Source organism: Centruroides vittatus, unplaced genomic scaffold (genome assembly GCF_030686945.1).
Source record: "Centruroides vittatus isolate TY-2023 unplaced genomic scaffold, ASM3068694v2 contig_862, whole genome shotgun sequence".
NCBI classification, from domain to species: domain Eukaryota; kingdom Metazoa; phylum Arthropoda; class Arachnida; order Scorpiones; family Buthidae; genus Centruroides; species Centruroides vittatus.
Genome location: NW_027122562.1, coordinates 159,472 through 182,264, shown reverse-complemented (window position 1 = coordinate 182,264; position 22,793 = coordinate 159,472). Strand labels below are relative to the sequence as shown.

Genomic DNA, 22,793 nt, shown 5'->3' with positions numbered 1-22,793 from the left:
TTAAAAATTGTTTTTAACTTGTTTTTGTTAACAACTACTATATTTAGCCTTTTCAATCACAGGTACTTATCCTAGTAGGCTTAATTTTCTGTTGCGAGTATTTTCTCAAAATTGTCTCGGTTTGAGAAAAAAGTATTATGGTAAGCCTATTTATAGGTGAATATATTTTGATACCTAAATTTATCGAAATGTCCGTTTTCTAAGAAATTTCTTTAGATACTAATTAAAAAGTATTTTTCGTACTTTACATTTTCCGCGCATTCTTTTATTCAGCGCGCTTGCAGCGCTTTTAGCGCATGTGTTCAATTATTAATCCTACTGCCAGCGCGCTTAAGCTGCGCTTTCAGCGCACTGGCAGCACCTCTCGACCACGCTAAAAATACTGCTTACAAGATGGACGCCTCCGTGAAGAAGTATCTTTTTCGATTACCAAACGATAAACAGTTTTTTTGCTACATTAAATGAGCAGATTTTTAACTCCTTTGCTTCAAGTATCTTTTTAATAAATGTGAAATGTATAACAACAAAACGAAATATAAGAATCTATTATTATTGTCTTTGTTTATGAAGTCAAACCTACCGTTAAAAGTTGGTTTATGAAATACTGTTTCTAATTTTTATTTACAGATTCTAGCAATTTACTGCAATATTTGAGAGAGAATAAAATTTTGCCTTCTGAAGTAGACTTATCATCATTAAATCATTTAAAAATACATAAAGTGTTAATAGAATCAGTCAACGCCAATGACACAAATAAATCATCATTTCTACGTTTTCTTATAAAAAACATCGAACTTAATGGCTTTTCTTCTAATAATACTGAACAAACGCGCGTAAATATAGCAGTAAGAGAATCATCGTTTACATCGGCCATTTTGAGATAGCTTTCTCTCCAGCAAAAGTGTTTTCGACCGTCAGCAGCAAAAACGTCACTTCCGGTAGCAACTGCTCAGCACACTGCTGAATAAAAGAATGCGCGGTTTATCAATAGTAAAATTCAAAGTCGGAGTCGCAAGAGTTGAAGGAATTTTGCCGACTCCGACTCCGCTCTAAAATGTCCGATTCCGGCGACTCCGACTCCGATTCCACGACACTGACTAAAAGTATGCGCCTTTGAAGACAGGTGGCTTAAGCATAGTCGATATTTGCAAACTTACAATCCTTATTTGATTTTGATATAAATCGGAACATTTCGGGAAAATTTTTCCCTAAATGATCGGGTTGAAGTGGATGAATCAGGAATATAGCTGTTTTGTTCAGAATATGTCCGGCTATATATATATGTTTTTTTTTGTTATAATATGTTGTACTTTTTTTACAAACATTTGAAAATAAAATAAAATAAATTTTATTTTGCAGTTTTTTTTAAATATTTTGTTTTTTGATTATTTTGGTTTAAGATCTGGCAACGTGATAGCAACATAATTTTTGTGTTTTCAAGATGTCGACGTCCAGTGACGATACACGTGAATCTGATTTCGATTCAGATGCTGAGGTAAATTCAAAATACTTGTAGTTGAATGTGTGTAGGAAAAATGGGACTGCTCACAAGTTCCAATTTTACAGAAAAACGTTAAAACCATTTTGTGATTTTACAAACTTCAGTTCGTTTACTTTATTGTGCTACGGTTTCTTACAGCGAAATGACATTGTTTTCAATACGTAAACTTTATAAGGTCACGTTTGTAATAAAAAAGCCATTTAAAATGTGTGGAGTTATCTCCCTTTTACCTGCAAACAGCGAAATTGTTCCTTTTTATGTGCTATTTGAGCGATTATAACAAGAAAAACAGCCAAATATTGTATGGGATAAAATTACAATCCCCCGTATATTCCATGGGTCTTTGAGTGTTCTTAGGTCATCTCCGTAGTTTTGTAGGCCTAAAAAAAAAAATAAGTTACTGTTGAGCACCATGATTTTATTACCGTAACTGCAAAATATAAGTTTTGGGTTTATATGTGTTTAAATTTTCAACAATCGTTTTCTATGTATTTGTGAACTGTTGGCCAGTTCATAATGTCACTTTAAAAATTAGTGTTCCTGAGGTACAGTACATATTGTATTAAAGTATATATATTTTTAAGATCTTTAATCTTTGCTTCATTATTGGCACCTTTTGTGTGTGCTTATTCTCTTATGGGAATGGCACTGGCCATGGTGTCATCTTTTGCAGTCCACTTCAAAAATCCCAGACCATCAATAAAGGGATATCCGATGTTCATCTTTATGGAAAACAAACATGTTGAATGTTGATACAGTTCATGACCTTTTTAACTTTTCTCTCTGCAGAGTGCCTGTCTTTGCTCACATTCCTTTTGTAGTATTTGGAACACTAATCATTAAAGTTCTTGATCATAGCAGGGTCAATGACAACAACGGAGGCATCTGACAGTCCAGTAACAATGATGTCATGATACATACAATCTGTAATGGTGTTTTACTTTCTTTATTGCAACAAAATTGTGGTCACATGTAGGGTTTTTTGGGTTCAGGTATCCAGATTTGGACTCAGGCTGATTGTAAATACTCAGACTCAATATCTGATCTAAGACTTGATGACTCTTGAGTCGGGAACTGTGTAGCTGCAAATGGCACAAACATGAAATTCTGTAATGATTAATATTTGTTTTCTGTATTCGTTGTGTATTATTCTTTTCTCGTGTTTAGTTGTGTTTATAATTCTATGACTAAAATTCAATTATCTTTAGCTTTATATAATATTGCAGCCATTAAGTTCTCAATGCTGGCTTACTAGTTGTTTCAAAATTATTTACATTCTATTTATTTTCATATGTACACAATGCTTTCATTTTGGTTTCAGTTTTAAATCTCATTTCTTTATTTGGTAATTGCTTATTATTTTCTTTCTCTTATCTTTTTAGTTAAAACATACAAACACATACAAATTTTAATTCATAAATCTTAATTCTTTTGATTGACTCTTAACTAAACTATTATGTTATAAATAATAATATTTGCAACACCATAATAATATTTTTCTCACACTTTCACACTAGCTTTACAGGTTGATTAAAGTAGTCATGGCATTAGTAACAGTCAATAAAAATAATTTCAATATTAGTTATACAGTTACTGGCACTAGACAGATTCACTCATCTGCACACTTCTCCAGTGTTTGTCTAGTGCCAGTAACTTGTCTCATTCCTATGTGGCAGAAACTGACTTTTTTTTGAGAAACTCAACTTCTCCTTGACACTGGTGCTGAAATACTAAATCTGGAACCTGTTACCGGTGCAATTTGGATGAAAAAATCTATTCACAAGCCCATCTCAATGAGTTCCATTATGCGAATATTCGGTTTTTGTTTAAATATCCACGTTCCATTTTTTCCAACGGAAGCGTTCCAATGGAATTTCTTTGCCTGAAGAAGAACTATCTCAAAAGTTTGGAAACGTTTGTGAAAAGAAGATTTTTTAACGCAAATTACACCAGTAACAAGTTCCGGATTTAGTGACTTCTTTTTGCTGACACTATTTATTTAGAGCTTGACTATCACCACACCAGAATGAATAAATATCTACTTGCCTTAACCTAATAACCAGAGTGTTAATGTTCTATAAGCAAGTATAGAACATTAACATCCGGTTATTAGGTTAAGGCAAGTAGATGATATTTATCCCAAGCTTGTTGTTAAACTAATGCTGACAATACACTTTTGAATGACTTCCGAAAAATTACATACCCAGAACCTTTTACGGTGTGGTAACTCATAAATATTGTCACAGAAACGTTTTCAAACCTTTTCTGGGCTCTGCTTCAGGCTCCAGATTGTTTCTAGATGGATGTTCAATTGCCGTTAAAAATTCATTCAATTGGCATGTCGTTGAAATATCAGTTCGATCAGTTCAAAATATTCATTTGACATGCCAATTGAACAAATTTTTAACGGCAATCAAACATTCATCTAGAAACGATTTGGAGCCTGAAGCAGAGCCCAGAAGGGGTTCAAAAACATTTCTGTGACAATATTTATGAGTTACCACACCATAAAAGGTTCTGGGTACGTAATTTTTTGGAAGTAATTTTGGTGTGGTGAGTAGTGAGTTATTTATTTTTGAATGACTTAAGTCACAACCTGTTTCTTTTGTTTTTGTGGTAAAACCTTGCACATATCTGGTTCTCATTCTGCCAAGTTGAATACTGTTTTACAGAAAACAAAGGAACCATTCTGGGAGATGTTGCTGTCTTTCTTGCATGCACATTTTTAATTATGGCTTTTTGTCATTTATAATGGAAAAAGAAATCTTAATTGCTGCAAGGTGTGACTTTATGGGATCAACATGAAGATGTAATAAAAAAAGTTGTCCTAATGGAATTGTCTCATTTTTTCCTGGACACATTCAATTATTGGGTTGTTCGGAAAGTTCGTAGCGATTTTTAAGAGAAATAAAAGAAATTGTTTTAATACTAAAAATATACTTTTATTCCATTATGTATGCTCCATTGTTTTAATGACGTGTTGCCATCTATGGGGCAGCTTCATGATACCCTCTTCGTAGAACTTTCCAGTTTTTTCCGCGAAAAACTGATCCACGTGGTTTTTGCAAGCTTCCAAAGTATCAAAAGTTTTTATCATGAAGGGAATTTTGTAGAGAACGGAACAAATGGTAGTCCGACGGGGCAAGGTCGGGTGAGTAAGGGGGGTGGGGTAAAACATCCCAGCCTAGTTCCAATAATTTTTGGCGTGTTCGTAAAGACGTGTGAGGTCTGGCATTATCTTGGTGAAACACAATGCCTTTTCTATTGGCCAGTTCCGGACGTTTTTCTTTAATTGCCATGTTCAGCTTATCCAATTGGGAACAATACTTATCAGAATCAATTGTTTGATTCTGTGGAAGCAGCTCATAGTACAGGATTCCTTTCCAATCCCACCAGACAGTGAGCATGACCTTCTTTGGATGAAGACCGGCCTTTGGAGTTTTTAATGGTGATTCATTTTTCTTACCCCACGATCGTTTTCGGCTGATGTTGTTATAAATGATCCACTTTTCATCACCTGTCACTAAACGCTTCAGAAAAGGGTCATTTTCATTTCGTCTTTCAAGAGAATCACAAATGGAGATGCGATCCAGTAAGTTTTTTTCCGTTAAGTCGTGAGGTATCCAAATGTCATAACGATTCACGTATCCGAGCTTCTTTAGACGTTGAAATACAGTACTGTTTGATGACTTCACTATGTCTGCAATCTCTCGAGTTGTGTAATGAGGGTTTTCATCCAATAATGCTTTGATCTGGTCCTCTTCAATAACAGGAGGTCTTCCTGAGCGAGGAGCATCTTCAAGGCTGAAATTACCCGTTTTAAATTTTGCAAACCACTTTCGAACAGTTGATTCTGATACAGCACTCCCACCATAAACATCACATATCTTTTTTGCTGTTTGTACAGCATTTTTGCGTTTACGAAAAAAGAAAAGAAACAAGTGTCGATAATGCACGTTGTTCGCATCCATTTTTGCAATGAGCCAAATTAAACGCTATTTGAATAATCTTAACGGTTTTTTTGTAACGGACGTGTCTCAAGGTCATTTATCGTAATATTCATTGGTTTGTACAATTCTAATCATTTTTGCGTCAATCGGTGTCTCAACTGTCGGCTATCAAAAATCGCTACGAACTTTCCGAACAACCCAATATATTGAAATATAAATTTTCATTTGTCAATGAACAATAAATACATTGGCATCAAGGTAAATCAGGGGGAAAATGAGATTTTTAATAAAAAAATTTTATTAAATGATGATAGTTTTTTGTCATCCTACTTAAAATATAATTATTCGTTAAATTGCTTTGATTAAGTTATAAGTTTCCAATAATAATCAATAATCTTTATTTTAAAATTTACATTTTGTAGAATTTCCATTAACAGGGTGAACCAAAAATAGGTGGAAAGTAATTGAATAAGATCTGTACCATGTTATAACTATGAGATGTCTGTATTATATTTTTATGTTATTTTATAATTTCTTTATTATTGAGCTGCAATTTGAAAAAAATTGTAGACCCTAAAAATTTTTACTGTTGTCCATCCATCTGTCTTTCCTTAATCTTGAGAATGGAGTTAGATAGATGAAAGACAAGGCCTGATATGGAAACCTTAGGGGCAGGAGGCCCCGATTTACTATATACAAACTTTTGATGAAAGTCAGAAGTCATATTATTTCAATTCAAAAATTTTTCCCTGAAAGGTATGTACAGGGCAAGCCATTACTAATTTGAGGTGGAGAGCATATATTTTAAATTCAATAAATTAAAAATATGATTAAAAATTGCAGCCTAGCATTGTGATGATGTCACAATAAATAATTGCTCATTACTATATACATAAAAATTGAATGCAGTAGTATATATAATTTCAAAATAAACATTATCATTTACTATTCACCTACTTTTGGTTCACCCTGTATTGTAAAATTTTGCACATTGAGTGTTTATGAATATGATTTTTGAATTTCAGTTACAAAAACTTCATGCAGAAGGTAAACTTGGAAAAGGCTTAAATGCATTGGTTCCACAAGAGAAAAAACATGTAAATAATGTGGTAAGTGGTTCAAAAATAATTTAAAACTTTGTTAAGTTTTATTTGATGTTACTTTTGCAATTTGTTCAATCATAAATGTAATTTGTAAATTTGGAAGATTGATTAAAATATATTTAAAAAAGATACATTTATATTTAATTTTAAAAAACTTTTAATAAGAAAAGCAAATATAATTAAAATAATGAATATAATAAAAATTAGAGATGTACAGTACTTACACCACACAGTGTAAGTACTGTACATCTCTTTGATAATAAAAAAAAGTCCATGTGTAGATAGCCATCCAATCCAGGCATCCAGATAGATTTCCACGAGGCACATCTCTTACATAACACATCTAAACAATATGTCCTTAAACATCTGGAACAAGTGGAAATTTACAAGGCCACCCACCATAACTCAGCCATAAACTATTGCAACATTGACTCCTTTCCCACAGCCTGGAGGTCATTCTATGAATTATAAGCTCTCCCTTTCCCCTTCCTTCACCTTCCATCCTATGTCATACAACCTTCCTCCTACACACGTGTTCAGTAATCCCTGGTGTTTTCTCAACAGGTTATTCCCTGATGATGTTCGTTCAACAAGGGCAAAAACATTCGCACTTTGTTTAAAATATTATTGTTGCTGGTTTTTTAGGTTATTGTATTGTTTGTTAATTTCTATATTATTTATACTATCATATCATTAATATCCAGACAGCTTGATGATTCAAGATTGTATTTCACAGTTTGTCTTAGACATTAGTTGTTTTGGAAAAGTCGCAAATATAGGGTCATTCAAATATGCTATTACCAATTTTAAGCCCTTTTTGACTACCTGTCCTCCTGTCACATTTTGTCATCAATTTTTAGATACCCTCATGCTGCTGTTATGCTTGACTGCCACCCCTAGATATTAAAGTCAAGCATTTCTGTAAAACAGATTACAATATATTAATTTATTTGTATTTCCTGCCAGGGCAAAATTAATTTTAAAAATAGGCCAATATAGAAAAAATGAAATTAACTGATTTACCAAGAAGAATGATGGCAGTGTACTAAGTAACTCCTAGACTAAAGGTAATATGTTATATACCATGTACAGCAGTATTTCATATATAATCTGTATCTGTAAAGATTATATTAGCGAGGTTGTAGCCAAAGATTTCATCTCTAAAACGTGAATGTCAAACATCAAGTGCCGCTTACAAGATAGCAGTGCTCGTCATTTGACATTTTCATTTTAGAGATGAAAACTTCGGCTGCCATTGTTGCCTTTATCCTTTTATACTGAAAGTTCTTCTAAAGTACTGCCAACGGAGTATATTTAGTACAGTGCTTCTTCTAAAGTACAATTTAAATAAGCAAAAACTTGCTGCATGATCATTGATTAAAATACTTCATAAAGATTTTGGCAAAAGAATTATTTCAAATAGGAAAATTTTTGAGAATTTTTAGGACATCGTCATTCTGTTGACACTTCCCAATCCATCAAACATTGTTACATATTCCCTTTTCCTGTGCAAATGTTATATTTGAATGACCTTTATCTATACATACTGAACAATGTGTTGTTTACATTTTGACAACCTTTTAAGAATTGTCAGTACAATATTCCATATGTTTGGATTATGACAGTGATTTGTGGATATGAACATTTAGGAGGTAGATTGTCAGCCCATATTTTTGCATTAATTCCATTAGGTAGGTTTAGAATAAATTGTAACCTCATTAATAAGCAGGATTCATGATACATAAATTCAGAAAAAAAAAACAAATTAATTTCAGTGAGTGTTTTAGTTTACTTTTGCATCTTCAGATCAAATACAAATGAAATATAATATTGAAATCAAGTCATTTTAAATTTAAACATTTAATTTGTTATAAAGTAGTAGTAACACAGTATTTCTAAACAAATAGTAATGGTTTTAAATTAAATAATTTTCAGATATTATTTAAATTTGAATTTTGAAATTAGATATTTTTTAATAATTGTTAAATAAAATTTTATTAACTTGCTAAGAAATGTATTTAAATTACATAATTCCAGATATTATCAAAATTTAAAGTTGGCATGTTATTAAGCCTGAAATGCATATCCTTTTGTGTCAATAAACATATTTTTTCCACTCAGTGTTCCTGTATGATTTGTTCTCAACAGCCTTGTGCTAATTCCAAAGGAAATACATGAATTTATACTCATTTTTTCACTACAGTTATTATTTATTTTCTAAAAACTATTGTGGGTAACCCAGGAAGTATGACAGAGTCGTATTTCTTTTTGTCAGCAAACAGGTCAGTGAAACCTGCCCACTAGTCAGGTTGGCTGTATAATGATCTCGAGGGGTCGGGATTATTTTTGTCAGGTCGAGTGGAGGAGGTGGGAGGGGTTGTCAGTAAGGCAATGGCAATATTCAAGTAAATGAAACCAAAATTTATTAGATGACACATGCTTAAAGACAATAATTAGAATTCAGTTCATCTATACACACCGGGGTGAAAACCATATACTTCTCTTGTAAACCTTGTCACCGGTGCTGCCAATATTCATACGCTACGCTAACGTTTTCGGCCCTTCACTAGGTCCTTCTTCAAGCGAAAATTTATTCGATTTTCTTTTTGACCGTTAGATCGAAGAATATTCACGTTTTGGATAAAATTCGAATTGTTCAATTCCGAAATCGAACAATTCGAATTTTATCCAAAACGCGGATATTCTTCGATCTAACGGTCAAAAAGAAAATCGAATAAATTTTCGCTTGAAGAAGGACCTAGTGAAGGGCCGAAAACGTTAGCGTAGCATATGAATATTGGCAGCACCGGTGACAAGGTTTACAAGAGAAGTATATGACAATAATTAGGTGCCGCGATACTATCAACCTTGCCTGCCCCTATCCCTAAGGGGGGGTCCGAGAGAGAGAGTTTACATTGATTCGTTATCATACCTCTTTGCTTGCTTGGATGGAGTGTCTTGGGTTGAGGGAGACCCTTCTGGAATTGTCGGTCGGTTGGGTTGGATGGGCCCGGTTCCTTCGAGGATCACTTAAATCATCTGTATTGGAGGTTGGTTCGAATGTCGACATGTCCTTTCGTTGGCCCGCACACCAGTACTATCTTCTCTGATGCCAATCCCCCTCTCTCGTCCTTGAGTCTTTCCTCTTTATATCCCGAATCATATTATTCCCTTTCGCCAATCGTGAATTTTAGCAATTAGTTCTTCATGACACATTCGATGAGTTCCCTGAGAAAGGAAACAACTTCAGAGAAGGAAATGTAATCATTCTCCAGTCATAAGATTGGCAAAAATTGTGAAAGAGGGGAAGAAGTGAAAGGTTCTTTACATTTCCATTCGATCTGGCCCTCACACTATATTCTTGCATCTAAATTATGATTATTTTTAAATTAAAAAAAATGGTAAAACTATTAAAATATTATCATATTCAGATGCATACTTTATATGTGATATTCAAATCTAACGAACTGAAGAATCCAGTATCATAAATAAGACTGTAGAATTCCCTGTTTATTTGACAAAAATATTCTAACTGATGACAATTGTGATTATTATAGTATAAAATTTAGTCAGAATTAATTGGAAATTTGTTTATAATTTTAAAAATTGATTATATGTTTGCTTTATATTATTTATTTTTAATAATTAAGGCAAGAATGAAATCAAAACTTGGAGAATTTAAATTGCATTTGGATTGGGTTGAATTTTTGGATTTGTCAAATGACTTGGCACCAATGACTTATGAGATGCAAAAGGAATTTGGGGAGTTAGAAGCATCAAATAAATCAAAAGGAGTTAATTCAGCAGATGATGATGCCCAAAATGATTTTAAAAGAGAATTAACTTTGTAAGTTCCATTTAAGAAATTTAATATTATGATAAAACATTCTTAATTAAATTGTGTTAGCTCTTTAATGTTTTAAGCCGGATGCACACATGTGGCGCGGCAAGGAAAAGTGGCAGAATGACGTCACTTTTTTTCGCCGCAGAGGTCTATTTCATGCCGCTTTTCTCATGCCGCGAAAGTTGGTCGAATTCTATCTTTTGCGGCGGCCGCCGCCAAGACGCGTTTCTATCAGCCAATAACATTTCGTATGGCAGTCACGTGAGAAAATACAATCACGTGGTGTTTTAATGGCGGAAAGTTCGACGTGGTTAACCGAGACAGAACGTGGTTAACCGATAACTAACATCAGAATAAAGAGGAAAGAATAATAAATTTAACACAAATTCTACACAGATACAGTAATCATATTATTTAATTCAAAGAACAAAACAACCGAATCTTACTCGAAATAGTATTCTTTATCGAGAGATCTTAATCGAAGAATAAGCCTATTTTGTACATCAGTTCTTTATCGATCCAACAAAATATCTCGGCAAGATTCTTGCCAATACGATATCTCTAATCCAAAATATTCATTCGAATCTTCAACGAAATCTTCTAGCTAAATAAAACGAGCCGTACAAAACAAAATTTGTAAACACGTGGATAGCGGAACTTCGATATTGTTCGCCACCTTGAATACTGAACGCATGCGCCGAAATGTAAACGGATTGCTGCTTGTGTGGTCTAGCTGCCGCGCGGCGAAGATGCGTTTGCATCACTGCTTTTCCTTGCCGTGCCGCATGTGTGCATCCTCCTTTAATTTATTTAATATTTAAAATTACTTAGCTACCGTCAAGCACAAGGTGCAGTATTGGAATGCATTCCTCGTCTTAAAAAACTGGGTATTCCCACTAAAAGACCAGATGATTATTTTGCTGAAATGGCCAAAAGTGATGAACATATGAAAAAGGTATGTTAATATATAATTCATTATGCATGTGTTTTGAATTTATATTTAAGAAGTTTTATGATAGAATTAATAAAAGTTGTATTAAAAAATTAAGTTCCTTAAAATTTATTTTAGATCAGAGAGAAACTTTTAAATAAACAGTTAGCTATTGAAAGATCTGAGAAAGCAAGGAAGTTACGTGAATTAAAGAAATATGGAAAGCAGGTAAATATATTTTAAATAAACTTATTGTTTCTTACAATGAAAATTATTCTATATAATAAATTTCAAAAATTCTTTCAACATTGTCGAAAGAAATTATGTGAGAAAATGAAGAAAGGATTACATCAGAAAATTATAAAGAATTACCAATATGCAATTTGCTTTTCTATATAATTTCTATCTAAAGATTTGAATAATTCTCCTATTGCAATACCTATGCAACAGTATTAATTCAAATCATGTTGTTTTAATCATAATTCTTTTACATATAACAGCATATTTCTCAAGCAAATGTTAAAGTATTTTCATATAAATAAAAATATGACGAAACAAAATTTGAATTACACTACTGTAACAGAAAAAGATGAAGAGAAGACTTTTGATATTATTATTATTTGTGAAATTATGTAGAAATTTAAAATTTTCTTAGCATTAGTTTGAGTGTATTAATAAATTAATCGGATATTTAATTATGCAAACAATGATTATCATTCCTTGTTTAAATCAGAAAGTATTATTGAATGAATGAAAAAAGAAAATATTTTTTATTCAACTCCAGAATTCATTGAAATTCTACATGCTGAATTGATTCTAAAAATGACTAGATAAATGTATTTAATATATTGACTACTTCTGTTTTATTTGGTGAACTCTGCTGCTCAATGCCATTCTCAATTAGACACATTACTGTATTCAGTAATCAGTTTATAATATTTATTCTTCTTTCAAATGGGTAACAAAAGCTTATTTTTACATGAAACTTTTCAAATAGGCTTACTGCCACACATTCCAAAATATCCTGTACATGATATCGTTAAGCCAGCTGATGGTTCTTTGTCTCCCCCATGGCATCAACTAACTGCAATAAGTTAACCAAATGTTGCAAAAGTAAAAAAAATTATGAGGGTTGTTGTGTATGGGACACATTTACAATGGTTTAAGACAGGGATGGGCAACCTTTTTCTATGTAAGGGCCGCATTTTAAGACTTTTGAACTGATGTGGGCCGCATACAAGAGAAAGAGGGAAAAAATGTTGATAAATCAGAATTATTTATTCATATATACAGTAATTATAAATTAGCATAAGTATATAATTTAGATTCTGGAACTGATGTAAACGTAATATATTGGAAATATTTGGTTAAATATTCGTCACTGCTAGTTTTAAATTAGTTTCGATGTGTCTGTTAGCCGGTTTCTTATTTTAATTTTTTCTAAATTCATTGCGGGAAAAACTATTCACATACGTAAGTTGTAAAAATAACGTTTGAATTTTTGCTGCATACTTCCTTAAGCTGGGAAATTGATATATTTATTCACATTTTATGCGTCACAGGCCACAGGTTGCCCATCCCTGGTTTAAGGCATGAATCCACTTTTGTGTTATTAGAGGAAGAATAAGATGTAAATGAATAGTCTTGGTGGTTATCACATTCAAAAGTCAATATCTCAGTTCAGGTGGTGGGGCACTCTAAATATACGCATCTGAGTTGACATGCTCTGTTTTCTTATACTCTCTATACAATCTGCATCATTCAGCATTAGTCATTTTGGGATTTTCTGATTCCTTTTAAATTTTTCTTACCAATGATATACATACATTTTCTTACATTTTTGTTCATATTTCCTTTGCAATTTCTTCGACATTATGAAAATTTTCTTCTACTTGCACACTTATCAGCTTATAACTCACTTTAAGAAAATTTGATTTTACAATGCAATACGAATCTTTTTCTTATTTAAATAAAATTTATGAATTATTTTTAAAAATTTTTTATGTGATGTAGAAATGACATAGCTATTTATGTAATCAATTTTATGTGAAGTTTTTCATTGCTTGTAAGTGAATAAAGTGTTTTTTTAATAAAAAATTTAGATAAATATGTGCAAAATAAGCTTAAATAGATTTGACCAAATATTATGTAATGGAAAGGGGACATGCAGAAACATTAATAAGTCGGAATAATGTCATAATTGGTCAGGGAATCACAAATGGAATTACCATATGGACTCTGTAGATTGATCAGATCAAATGATTTATCATTATTCAGCATCAGATGGATGAAAAAAATCCAGCAACAAGTTGCTTGACTTTCCCGACAACATTTGGTGGTGCTATCTGCTATATTTTATTTACAAAAACTTCATATTTTAATTATTATGAAATGACAAAAAGATTAATTTTGAAGTAGGGAGGGTATAAAAAATTATAAATACTAATAGCAAGTAAAATCGTCATTAAGTCTGATCCTATTGGAGATACACATGACTCCCTTTACCTCCTCACCCCTGACCTTTAATCACCAAAATTTAATAGCATCAATTCCCTAATACACATACCTTCCTGTAAAATTTCAGAAATTTTCAACAAAAAGCACAAGAGTTATTAAGCTTCAAACAGGGCGAACAAAATTGCATCATCCACCCACCACACACTCACACATCCACACTAACATTCAAAAATTTGGGAGTTTTTCTATATCATACATACAGAAAAACTCCCAAATTTTTGAATTTCTCAAAGTTTCAAGGTTCTCGAGTCCAAGAATTTAAAAGTTTTGGGGTGTCATTTTTTGACCGAGTGTCATACTTTCCATCTGTTATATATACAACCGGAAAAGCAAAAATTGCATTACATATAAAATAATTATGCTATCCTTTCCATCAAATAACTGATTTCAACAATAAAAAATCTGAATTACAGAGAAAAAAGTCATTGAATATTTGAGATAAAATGCTAATCACTACAAAAAGAAGTAGGACTGAATATAAATTTTATTATTTAGAAGTCTTTATCACTCACTGGAAAAAACTAAGCCTGATTAAATCATGTTGAGTACGAATGAAAGATGATTAAAAAAAAAAAAAAAAAAAAAAATACAGTATAGACTCGTAAATCGGCACCCCGGTAATCAGAATCGCCAGTAATCGGCACAATTTTCAGTCAAACTGTGTTGTGCTGAATCGAACGTTTTTGATACTAAATTTACTTCTAAAGTATAATTTTCATGTTTTTATATTCTTCAATATATTTATTTTGTTTGTACAAAATGCAGAAATAATTTTTAACGATACGATAGCCTCGATTATTATTATAAAAATTTTCGTTAGGCTTAAAATTGACGAAAATTCAACACGAAGCGACACGCAACGGAGAAAAATTTGAACATTGGACAGGTTAATATATTTTTTCGTACATAATCCGTAATCGGAACAAATTCCTAATGTGAACAACCCCAGTCCCCAATTGATTCTGATTTTCGGTTCACTACTGTATGTGAAATATATTATTATTGTCAGTGCATCAAAGAAGTCAGCTTTTGATGTGGAAAAATGTTTTAATAAAATATCAATGAATGCATCATTTATTCATGGAAAAAAATAATAAAACTATGTCATTAAAATTCATGAAAATATTTTGTTCTCTTACACTAGAAATTATTTTTCAATCTTATTTCAGACACTATCTAATCTATTATTTACATCTGTTTGCTACAAATATATTCATTTCTTATACTAGAAGAAGAACATATTTTACAATCATCTTGTGGCCAATAACAGATTGTCAACTATGATTTAACTTGTAGTTTACAATTTAACCTTATCTACATTTCATAGACGTTTCATTATTGTGTATAATGCCAAACTGAAAGAAGCATCCGCAACTTCAGTTTCTATTTGACTTGTAGTTTTATATTCAGAGAAATTACTTTCTTTTGTATTTGTCATTTGCATATTTTCTTCTTGATATGATAAAATATACTAAAAATGTATCACAGAATATGCACAAAAGCTAATCAAATACAAGAACACAAAACAAATTACCATGATTGGCTGACTGACTGCATCAAATGATTTAAATGAAACAAGTTATCAGGGAGTATATTAGTGAAATAGTGCAGAATGGGACTGCTTTAAGTGGAATACGAGTGTAAACAAAAGTTTGGAGTAAAATAAATATAAGTTTATTTTAAACATTTAACTTTATATGAATCAAATATTACTTAGTAGTAATAGTTATAAAATATTTTATTTGTAGATTCAACATGAAGTTCTTCAGAAAAGACAGAAAGAGAAAAAAGAATTACTTGAATCTGTTAAAAAATATAAGAAAGGTATAATTTATTAAGCTGTTAAACATATTGTAACATAGTAATTATTTTGGAACATTCTATCAGTTGAATTTTCAAATTGTCTAATTTTACTTTATAATTTTAAGTACTGTAAATTTATTTTAGTTTTTAATGTTGTTTAATACTTAGTAGACGTACTTTATATTATTTGAGAAAAATATTTATGAAATGTAAATTCTGATTTACTAAGCCAATTTCAATGACACAGTACTTTCTATTAGAATGCTTTTTTTAATGGATACTGTAGTCCCCTTAAAGCTGAATTTTGAGAACAAAGAGGTCATTTAGCTGATATTTCTAAAATGATGATAAATTCAGCTTAACTCCTAATGATTCATGAAATATTTTTATTCGACAAAGATCAAAGATGATAGTATAACATTTTCTTTAATTTGTAAAGCTTTTATTCTTTCTTAATTTGCAAAATATTAACATAATTGAATATAATTATTATAATAATTATATTTAAACATATTTATTCTTAGTAATACTTTAAGTCAGTGGTTCTCGAAAAAAACATTTGACAAAAAAATCTTGTGTCCCCGACATGTTTCCTAGAAGTATTAAAGTAAAACCTTACTTATGCGGCCACCTTTAAAGTATACAATTTCTGGCCACATAAGTGAGATGGTCGCTTAAATGGAGTTATGAAAAAAATTGATAAATTGAACTGTAATTAGAGTACCATATTTAATCCTGCTAAAAGTTTAATACAGATTATAAAAGTAAACAAAAAATTCAAATAATAATGTATCCTCTGCAAACTTTAATACAGGTAATGTATTAATTCTCAATAATAGAATATTGATATAGAGAGTATATGTACAATTAATGCAAGCTGTTTGCAATGGGGTTCAACAAGTACCCTGTTACTACTATTTCATAAGCATATTGATTCCATGCTTATGCTTATCAATAAGCTTATGGAACGGTGGTAAAGATTTTATATAAATTATATACTATTTCATTGTAAATGTGAATTTAATTTTTTTTTAATTTATTATGTTCGTAGAATGAAATAAATGACAACCAATTTCAAAAATTTTTATTGTTATATAGAAGCAGAGTGTCATGACAGTTTGTGCAAAAGTTTAGCTATTAATTAGCTATTTTAAAATTGGCTTTATTTATCCTAATGAAGTTTTTTAATAATGAACTTCATCAGATTGTGCAAAGTAGAATAAAGAAGCAGATTTAAAATTAGAATTAGACTTTAAATATTTTACAAATTAGTTAGAGAAGAACATAAAATACATTTAATTCATTTATACAAGTAAAAATCTATGTTTTAAGTAAAACAATTTTAGAAATAATAATTATAATATGCACAAAACATAAATTATAAAAATGTATTGTGCATATATCAATTCATAATAAATTAAGAATAATTTCTATATGTCAGCAATGAAAAGAATCAATAGTGAAGTGATGAAGGCCTTTCAAAATGGCCAAAAATGTTAGAAATTTGAATAAAAAAGGCTGCATTTTAAAGATTTTTGTCTCAAAGTTCAAGTATTAGTTAAATGCATTTAGAGAAGAATGCAGTAATGAAGTATATATGATTTCCTTTCTGATGATAAAGTACTTTTCTTTTATTAATGTTTTTACTAATGTATTAATATCTACATTATTATTACTATTAAATCAAGGATGATAATTTATTATGCATTTATTCATTTTTTTTTAATTAATAGTTTGTATTCAAATTTTTCTCTATACTTTTGATACTTTTGAATTCTATCATGTTTTCTTATGCAACTGTGCATTTGATTAGGTAATGTGTAGATCTATTTAGATAAAAATGAAAAAAGGAAAACGAGAAACATTCTATTAATTAAAAAATATTTTTTATAAGTTTATATTTTTTTAGAATTTAAATTATTAATATTTAAAATTTTATAGAAATTTCTTATTTCTAAAATAATTTTAAAATTTTTTGTAGGTCAGAAAGAAAGTTTTGAATCATTTATGCAAGATACTTCGAAAAAATCTCAGCAATCAAAAAACAAAAGGTAATAAGTCATATTCTTTTGACTTAGAATAGAAATATTAATTTTGTTGCATTGCTAATTTGTCATAAACTATATTTAGTAAATCATCAATCCATTGTTCTATGGATGGCTTAATCACTTTTTTTAGTCAAACATCTTTACTAAACCCGATGCGTATAAAGCTATAAACATCCACAAAGCCGAATATTATCGAGCTAGAAATACAAATAATTTAATAAACAATTTGGCATTAGAGGTAGGCGTTAGGTGCCATCTCTTGATTAGTTTAATAATTAAATAATTTTTAAATAATAATTTTAGAATTACATCTAATGCCAAATTGTTTATTAAACTATTTGTATTTCTAGCCTGATAATATTTGGCTTTGTGGATGTTTATATCACTTTTCTTTATTATAAATTTGGATATTTAATTAATTAGAAATTAACTTTATCTGAAAAATAATCCAGCAATTTAGCTTTAAGTTTAGTTTCAGAAAATAAATAACTAGACGATAAACTCATAGGAATGGAAGTGGTCAGATGTAGAATTGAAAGATAAGGCAGATTAATCTACATACTATTTTTATAAATTACAAAAAATCATTTTTAGCTTAATTTTTGTAAAAATGAATTGACTTATTAAGGAATAAGATTTTTTCTTATATGGGCAAATAAAATAATAATTAATTTTTATACTAGGCCTAAATCCATTTGAATCCATGCCCTTTGAATCATTTAACCAACTCCACCAGCCAGAAATTGCATAAATGAGTCAAAATACATAATTTACCAAACATACTTAATTTAACAAAAACATTGTCAGAAATCAGAAATGATGACATGGAATGCAAACAACAATTACTTATAAACTCCATTATTCTTTGAGCACAAATAACAAAGAAATCTACACATGACAGATTACAGAAAAGCATTCAATAGAATCTCACATTCATGTTAATTGCAAACACTTCAAAAAACAAGAAATATCACAATTACACAAAGCTGTAATTCTTTCAGTCAAAAACAATATGCCAGGAGTGGCCAAACTTTGACATAATAGGAATATCTATCAGAAATAGAATCAAATACCTATTGGAATGATATTTTATATTATATATAGTTACTGTTAACTATATTATATATAGTTTTTATTGTTCTGTAATAAATATTACTATTACCTTACTGGTATTTTATAAGTGGTTAGGTAACTATTCATTTAACTTTCTCAACTTTATGAATCTATTCTTAGCTTTTAATTGACTGTTCAAGGTTAAGTTGCAAATTTCATTTAAAATCCATAATACTACATAATAGCACACCTACCAAAATATTACATATGTGTAACTACTTTATACCAAGTCTATAAAAGTAAATTTATAAGAATACGGGAGCTATATGTTGCTTGCAAGTGTGGTTTGGCTACCATGGTAATTAATATACCATTAAGCCTACACAACACTGACCTGCATTTAATACAGTACACACAATATACAGACACCACCAGGCAGTCTTGGTCTCAATAGGAACTGCATAGTTTATTCCATGGAGTTCCTATTGAGCCCAAGACTGCCTGGAACTGCAAAAAAGATTAATCCTGTAGTATTTTATTTCTTGTAATATAAGCAGACGTTTTGATTCTACTGTGTGATTTTTTTCAGTATTAAACTATTTAAAACTTTTTATATAAATTATAAAGTGTTTAATGGTTAATTTATGAATTAATGCTTCCTTCAATTATTTCTGTAGATCAAAGATAAAACAACAAAAGAAAAATGAGAAATATGGTTATGGGGGCAAGAAGAAAAGATCAAAATATAATGATGCCAATAGTGCCGGGGATATTTCAGGTTTCAAAAGCAAGAAATTTACTCCATCAGGAAAAAAATTTAAGGTAACAGGGCTTCATTTTTTCTCATATAAACCTATATTATATTGTTGTTAAATTCTTAAAATCACATACACATGCACAAACTATATATATATATATATATAATGTTTTTTTGTTTTTTACTCTACCTTTTTCTGATTAATGCAAATAAAGTTGTTTACCTCTCTCATATTTTTCAAAATTAGTTCAGAAAAATGCAATTTATTTTAAATACAAAATGCAATTATTTGAAAAATGAAGAAATTTTTAAAATTTAACTGTGATTTTATTTTATAAAATTATTTTTGCAAAATTCAGCCCATGCAGATGCTTTTCTGGTGCTTAGAGTTATACATATATATATATATGTGGTGTCTGTGGATGGCTGAGCTGAGCGTTAAGAGGCGCATGTAGAACTCAGTTTAAGAAAACACGAAGAACTTCTTATAACATATAAGAACGTACACTTTAATATAATACAGAGGACGTTGCAACACAAAGAACACTAACAAATCGTCTTGAGGCGGACACATCGTAGCTTCTTCCTTTCCTACTCTTACCGTCGTTGTCTTTTCGCCTCGGGGGAGAAGAATGCGCTTAAGCTTTGTCTTCATCTTTTCCCGTGTGCGCCAGAATGGGTGCGCACGACATTCGGCTTGACCATGTCGCTAGCGCGGGGGACGGGCACCACATATATATATACTGTACAGTTGGATTTCCATATTACAGAATCCTACATAATGAATTTTGAATTTTTCTGTGGAATTTTGAAAATACATCTTTTTTTTATATTCACTACTGATATATTTTTCATTTATCTATGTTTCCTAGAGGTAGTTGGTTACACAGAAATTCAACTTTATATGTACGGTATATACTCATGTCCAAAAATAAGCAAAATCATCAAATTCTACAGGAAGTCAAGATGCAGCTTTCAGAATGATTCTCATCAGATTAGAATCTGTAGAGAGTGGGGTATCCAATACAGTCACATTAACATTATGAAAAGACTCAGTTTGCAATGGTAATAGCATCATCTGGGCTTAATAGCCAGACTGAGCTCTGCTATTTTGCAAGGAGTACAGAGATGAGGTTTTGGAACTCCCTGTGAGACTTTCCTGAGATGCTGGATGTGCAGATTTATTGAAAGTGAAGATATTTGTTGTATGGACTGGCAAGCAACATGTCTAGACCTAAGTTTTATAAAATGTGTGCAGAATGCTCTTTGGATACAAATCGCATACTGTTAGCCTCCACCAGAAACACATCAAGAGCTTCAAGATGCCCTTATTCATGAATGGACTTTGCTACCAAATAGAGCTGATAAACTATCTTATAACTAGCATGAACAATAACTGCAGCATGCATTCATGCAGGAGGAATCACTCATCATATTAATCATTTTCTGTACAAAATGTTTACAATGATGCTTAGTATTTTTCCTGTTGTTTTTGATTCGAGATAATTCACATGAAATTTCTGTTTTCCAATTGTTTTGTTGCATAGAGAATACAATGTTTTGAATGTGAATAAAATGTTTTACATCTCAGAAACAAATGATCAGAACAAGTTTCATACTGTTCTGGTCATTAGTTCCTGAAATAGTTAAAGTTTACCTAGGGAACCCCAACAGCCACACTTCCAGAATCTCGATAGCATTTATGATTAGAAATGCAAAATTTTAATTTTCGTTTTAATTAACCTATTCTAATAAATTTCCAAAATTATTGGTAATTTATTAGGGAATAGAATAGGTTAGGTTAGGTTAGAACATGTTCCTTGATTCCAGCAAACAGAAGAAAAGAATAATTGGGTAATTTATTAGAATAGGTTAGGTTAGGTTAGAACATGTGTACTCGGGCCCATGAAAATTAAAAATTTGCATTTCTAATCGAAAATGCTATCGAGTTTCTGGAAGTGTGGCTGTTGGGGTTTCCTAGGTAAACTTTAACCCCTGAAATATAGGCCAAATTAATGGTTTTTCTTTTTTTTTGGACTTAAATAAATATAATTTATTAATTTTCAAAATTATTGATATATAATTTATTTAAAATAAGTAAATGTTGATAATAAGTGTTTTTCTTTATTACAGCAAATGAGACCTGGTAAAAATATAAGAAAAAGACTGAAAAATAGAAAACGAAGATAATTTTGTAAATTTTTTATAAAATAATTTTCCTGTTTTGAAACAAAGTTATTTCCTGAATCTTTATGTAAATAAAAATACACAAACTGAAAATTGTTATATCTGTTTTAACTTTATTTATGTAATCATTTAATTGTTTTCTAATTAAATTAACATGTAGTTGTATTTATAATTTATCAGTTTGTAATCATTACATTTTCTCTTCTCCAATTATATATATAACTGTTTTTTTAAAGCATTTTACAAATTAGGAATGCTTTGGATACATGCTTTAGAACAATGATTCTGTAATTGTTAACCTTTTTTGGTTGTTTTCATTCCTTGAATTTTTAAATTGGCTCTTCCCACATTGATGAAAAATTAATTTAATGATTCTTTCGCGTAGGATTATTGCATTTTTCTTGTATATTTTACAGTAACTATTTTAATTGCTCAAGTTGTATCTAAAGAAAATTCATCTATGTTCGTTATTCAGCATAAAAACATTTAATCTTCAGGGATCCTGCTAATAGTACAGGAAGAGAAAGGAATCTGTAGCAAAGGTTTCACTGTCTCTGGATGGTGTGGATAAAGACACCATTACATCTGTTCATGCTTCTCTCATAATCAGATGATCATCTCTACTGTCTAAGGCATTCAGAGCTTACCCACAGTGTGTGTCCTGACATAAGCATTTCTTCCAACACCTCATCACAATCAGGTCAGAATGGCCTATGAACAAATGACCATGTTGCTTTCCTCAGTTCTTCAAATTCATAGTAAAGATTTATAATTACTTTTGAATTTACAATAGAAAGGTTGGGCCGAAGTTTTAAACGCGAAAACGTGTAGATCGGACGTTCAGCGCCACTTTCCTGTAAGCCTAGAAGTTTGATAATGGCATTTGGAATGTCAAGCATGATTTCACTGACTATCCAAATGCCATTGTCAAACTTCTAGATTACAGGAAAGCGGCGCCAAATGTCTGACGTACACACTTTCGCAGTTAAAACTTTGGCCTCAACCTCGCTAATGTCAATATTAAGCCCTAAAAGAGTTCTGTGAATTCATTGCTGTAGAAGACCAGCAACTTCTTAACACAGCAAAGGACAATGACTAT

General features: G+C 30.8%; 1 protein-coding gene across 1 annotated transcript; it reads left to right on the top strand.

The window, feature by feature from the left end:
• Positions 1–1,424: 1,424 nt before the first annotated feature.
• LOC136982668 (probable rRNA-processing protein EBP2) lies at positions 1,425–21,859 on the top strand. The gene is made up of 9 exons (XM_067279232.1): positions 1,425–1,495; positions 6,477–6,560; positions 10,205–10,401; positions 11,230–11,353; positions 11,468–11,557; positions 15,595–15,670; positions 17,631–17,700; positions 19,428–19,572; positions 21,641–21,859. Exons 1-9 carry the CDS (start codon positions 1,442–1,444, stop codon positions 21,695–21,697), a joined length of 897 nt encoding a protein of 298 aa, XP_067135333.1. The 5' UTR covers positions 1,425–1,441; the 3' UTR covers positions 21,698–21,859.
• Positions 21,860–22,793: the final 934 nt, after the last annotated feature.

Coding starts and splice junctions, on each gene's coding strand:
- LOC136982668 (XM_067279232.1), top strand. CDS start 1,442: ATGTCGACGTCCAGTGACGATACACGTGAATCTGATTTCGATTCAGAT. Junction 11,354..11,467: donor GTGATGAACATATGAAAAAG/GTATGTTAATAT, acceptor AATTTATTTTAG/ATCAGAGAGAAACTTTTAAA. Junction 19,573..21,640: donor CATCAGGAAAAAAATTTAAG/GTAACAGGGCTT, acceptor TCTTTATTACAG/CAAATGAGACCTGGTAAAAA.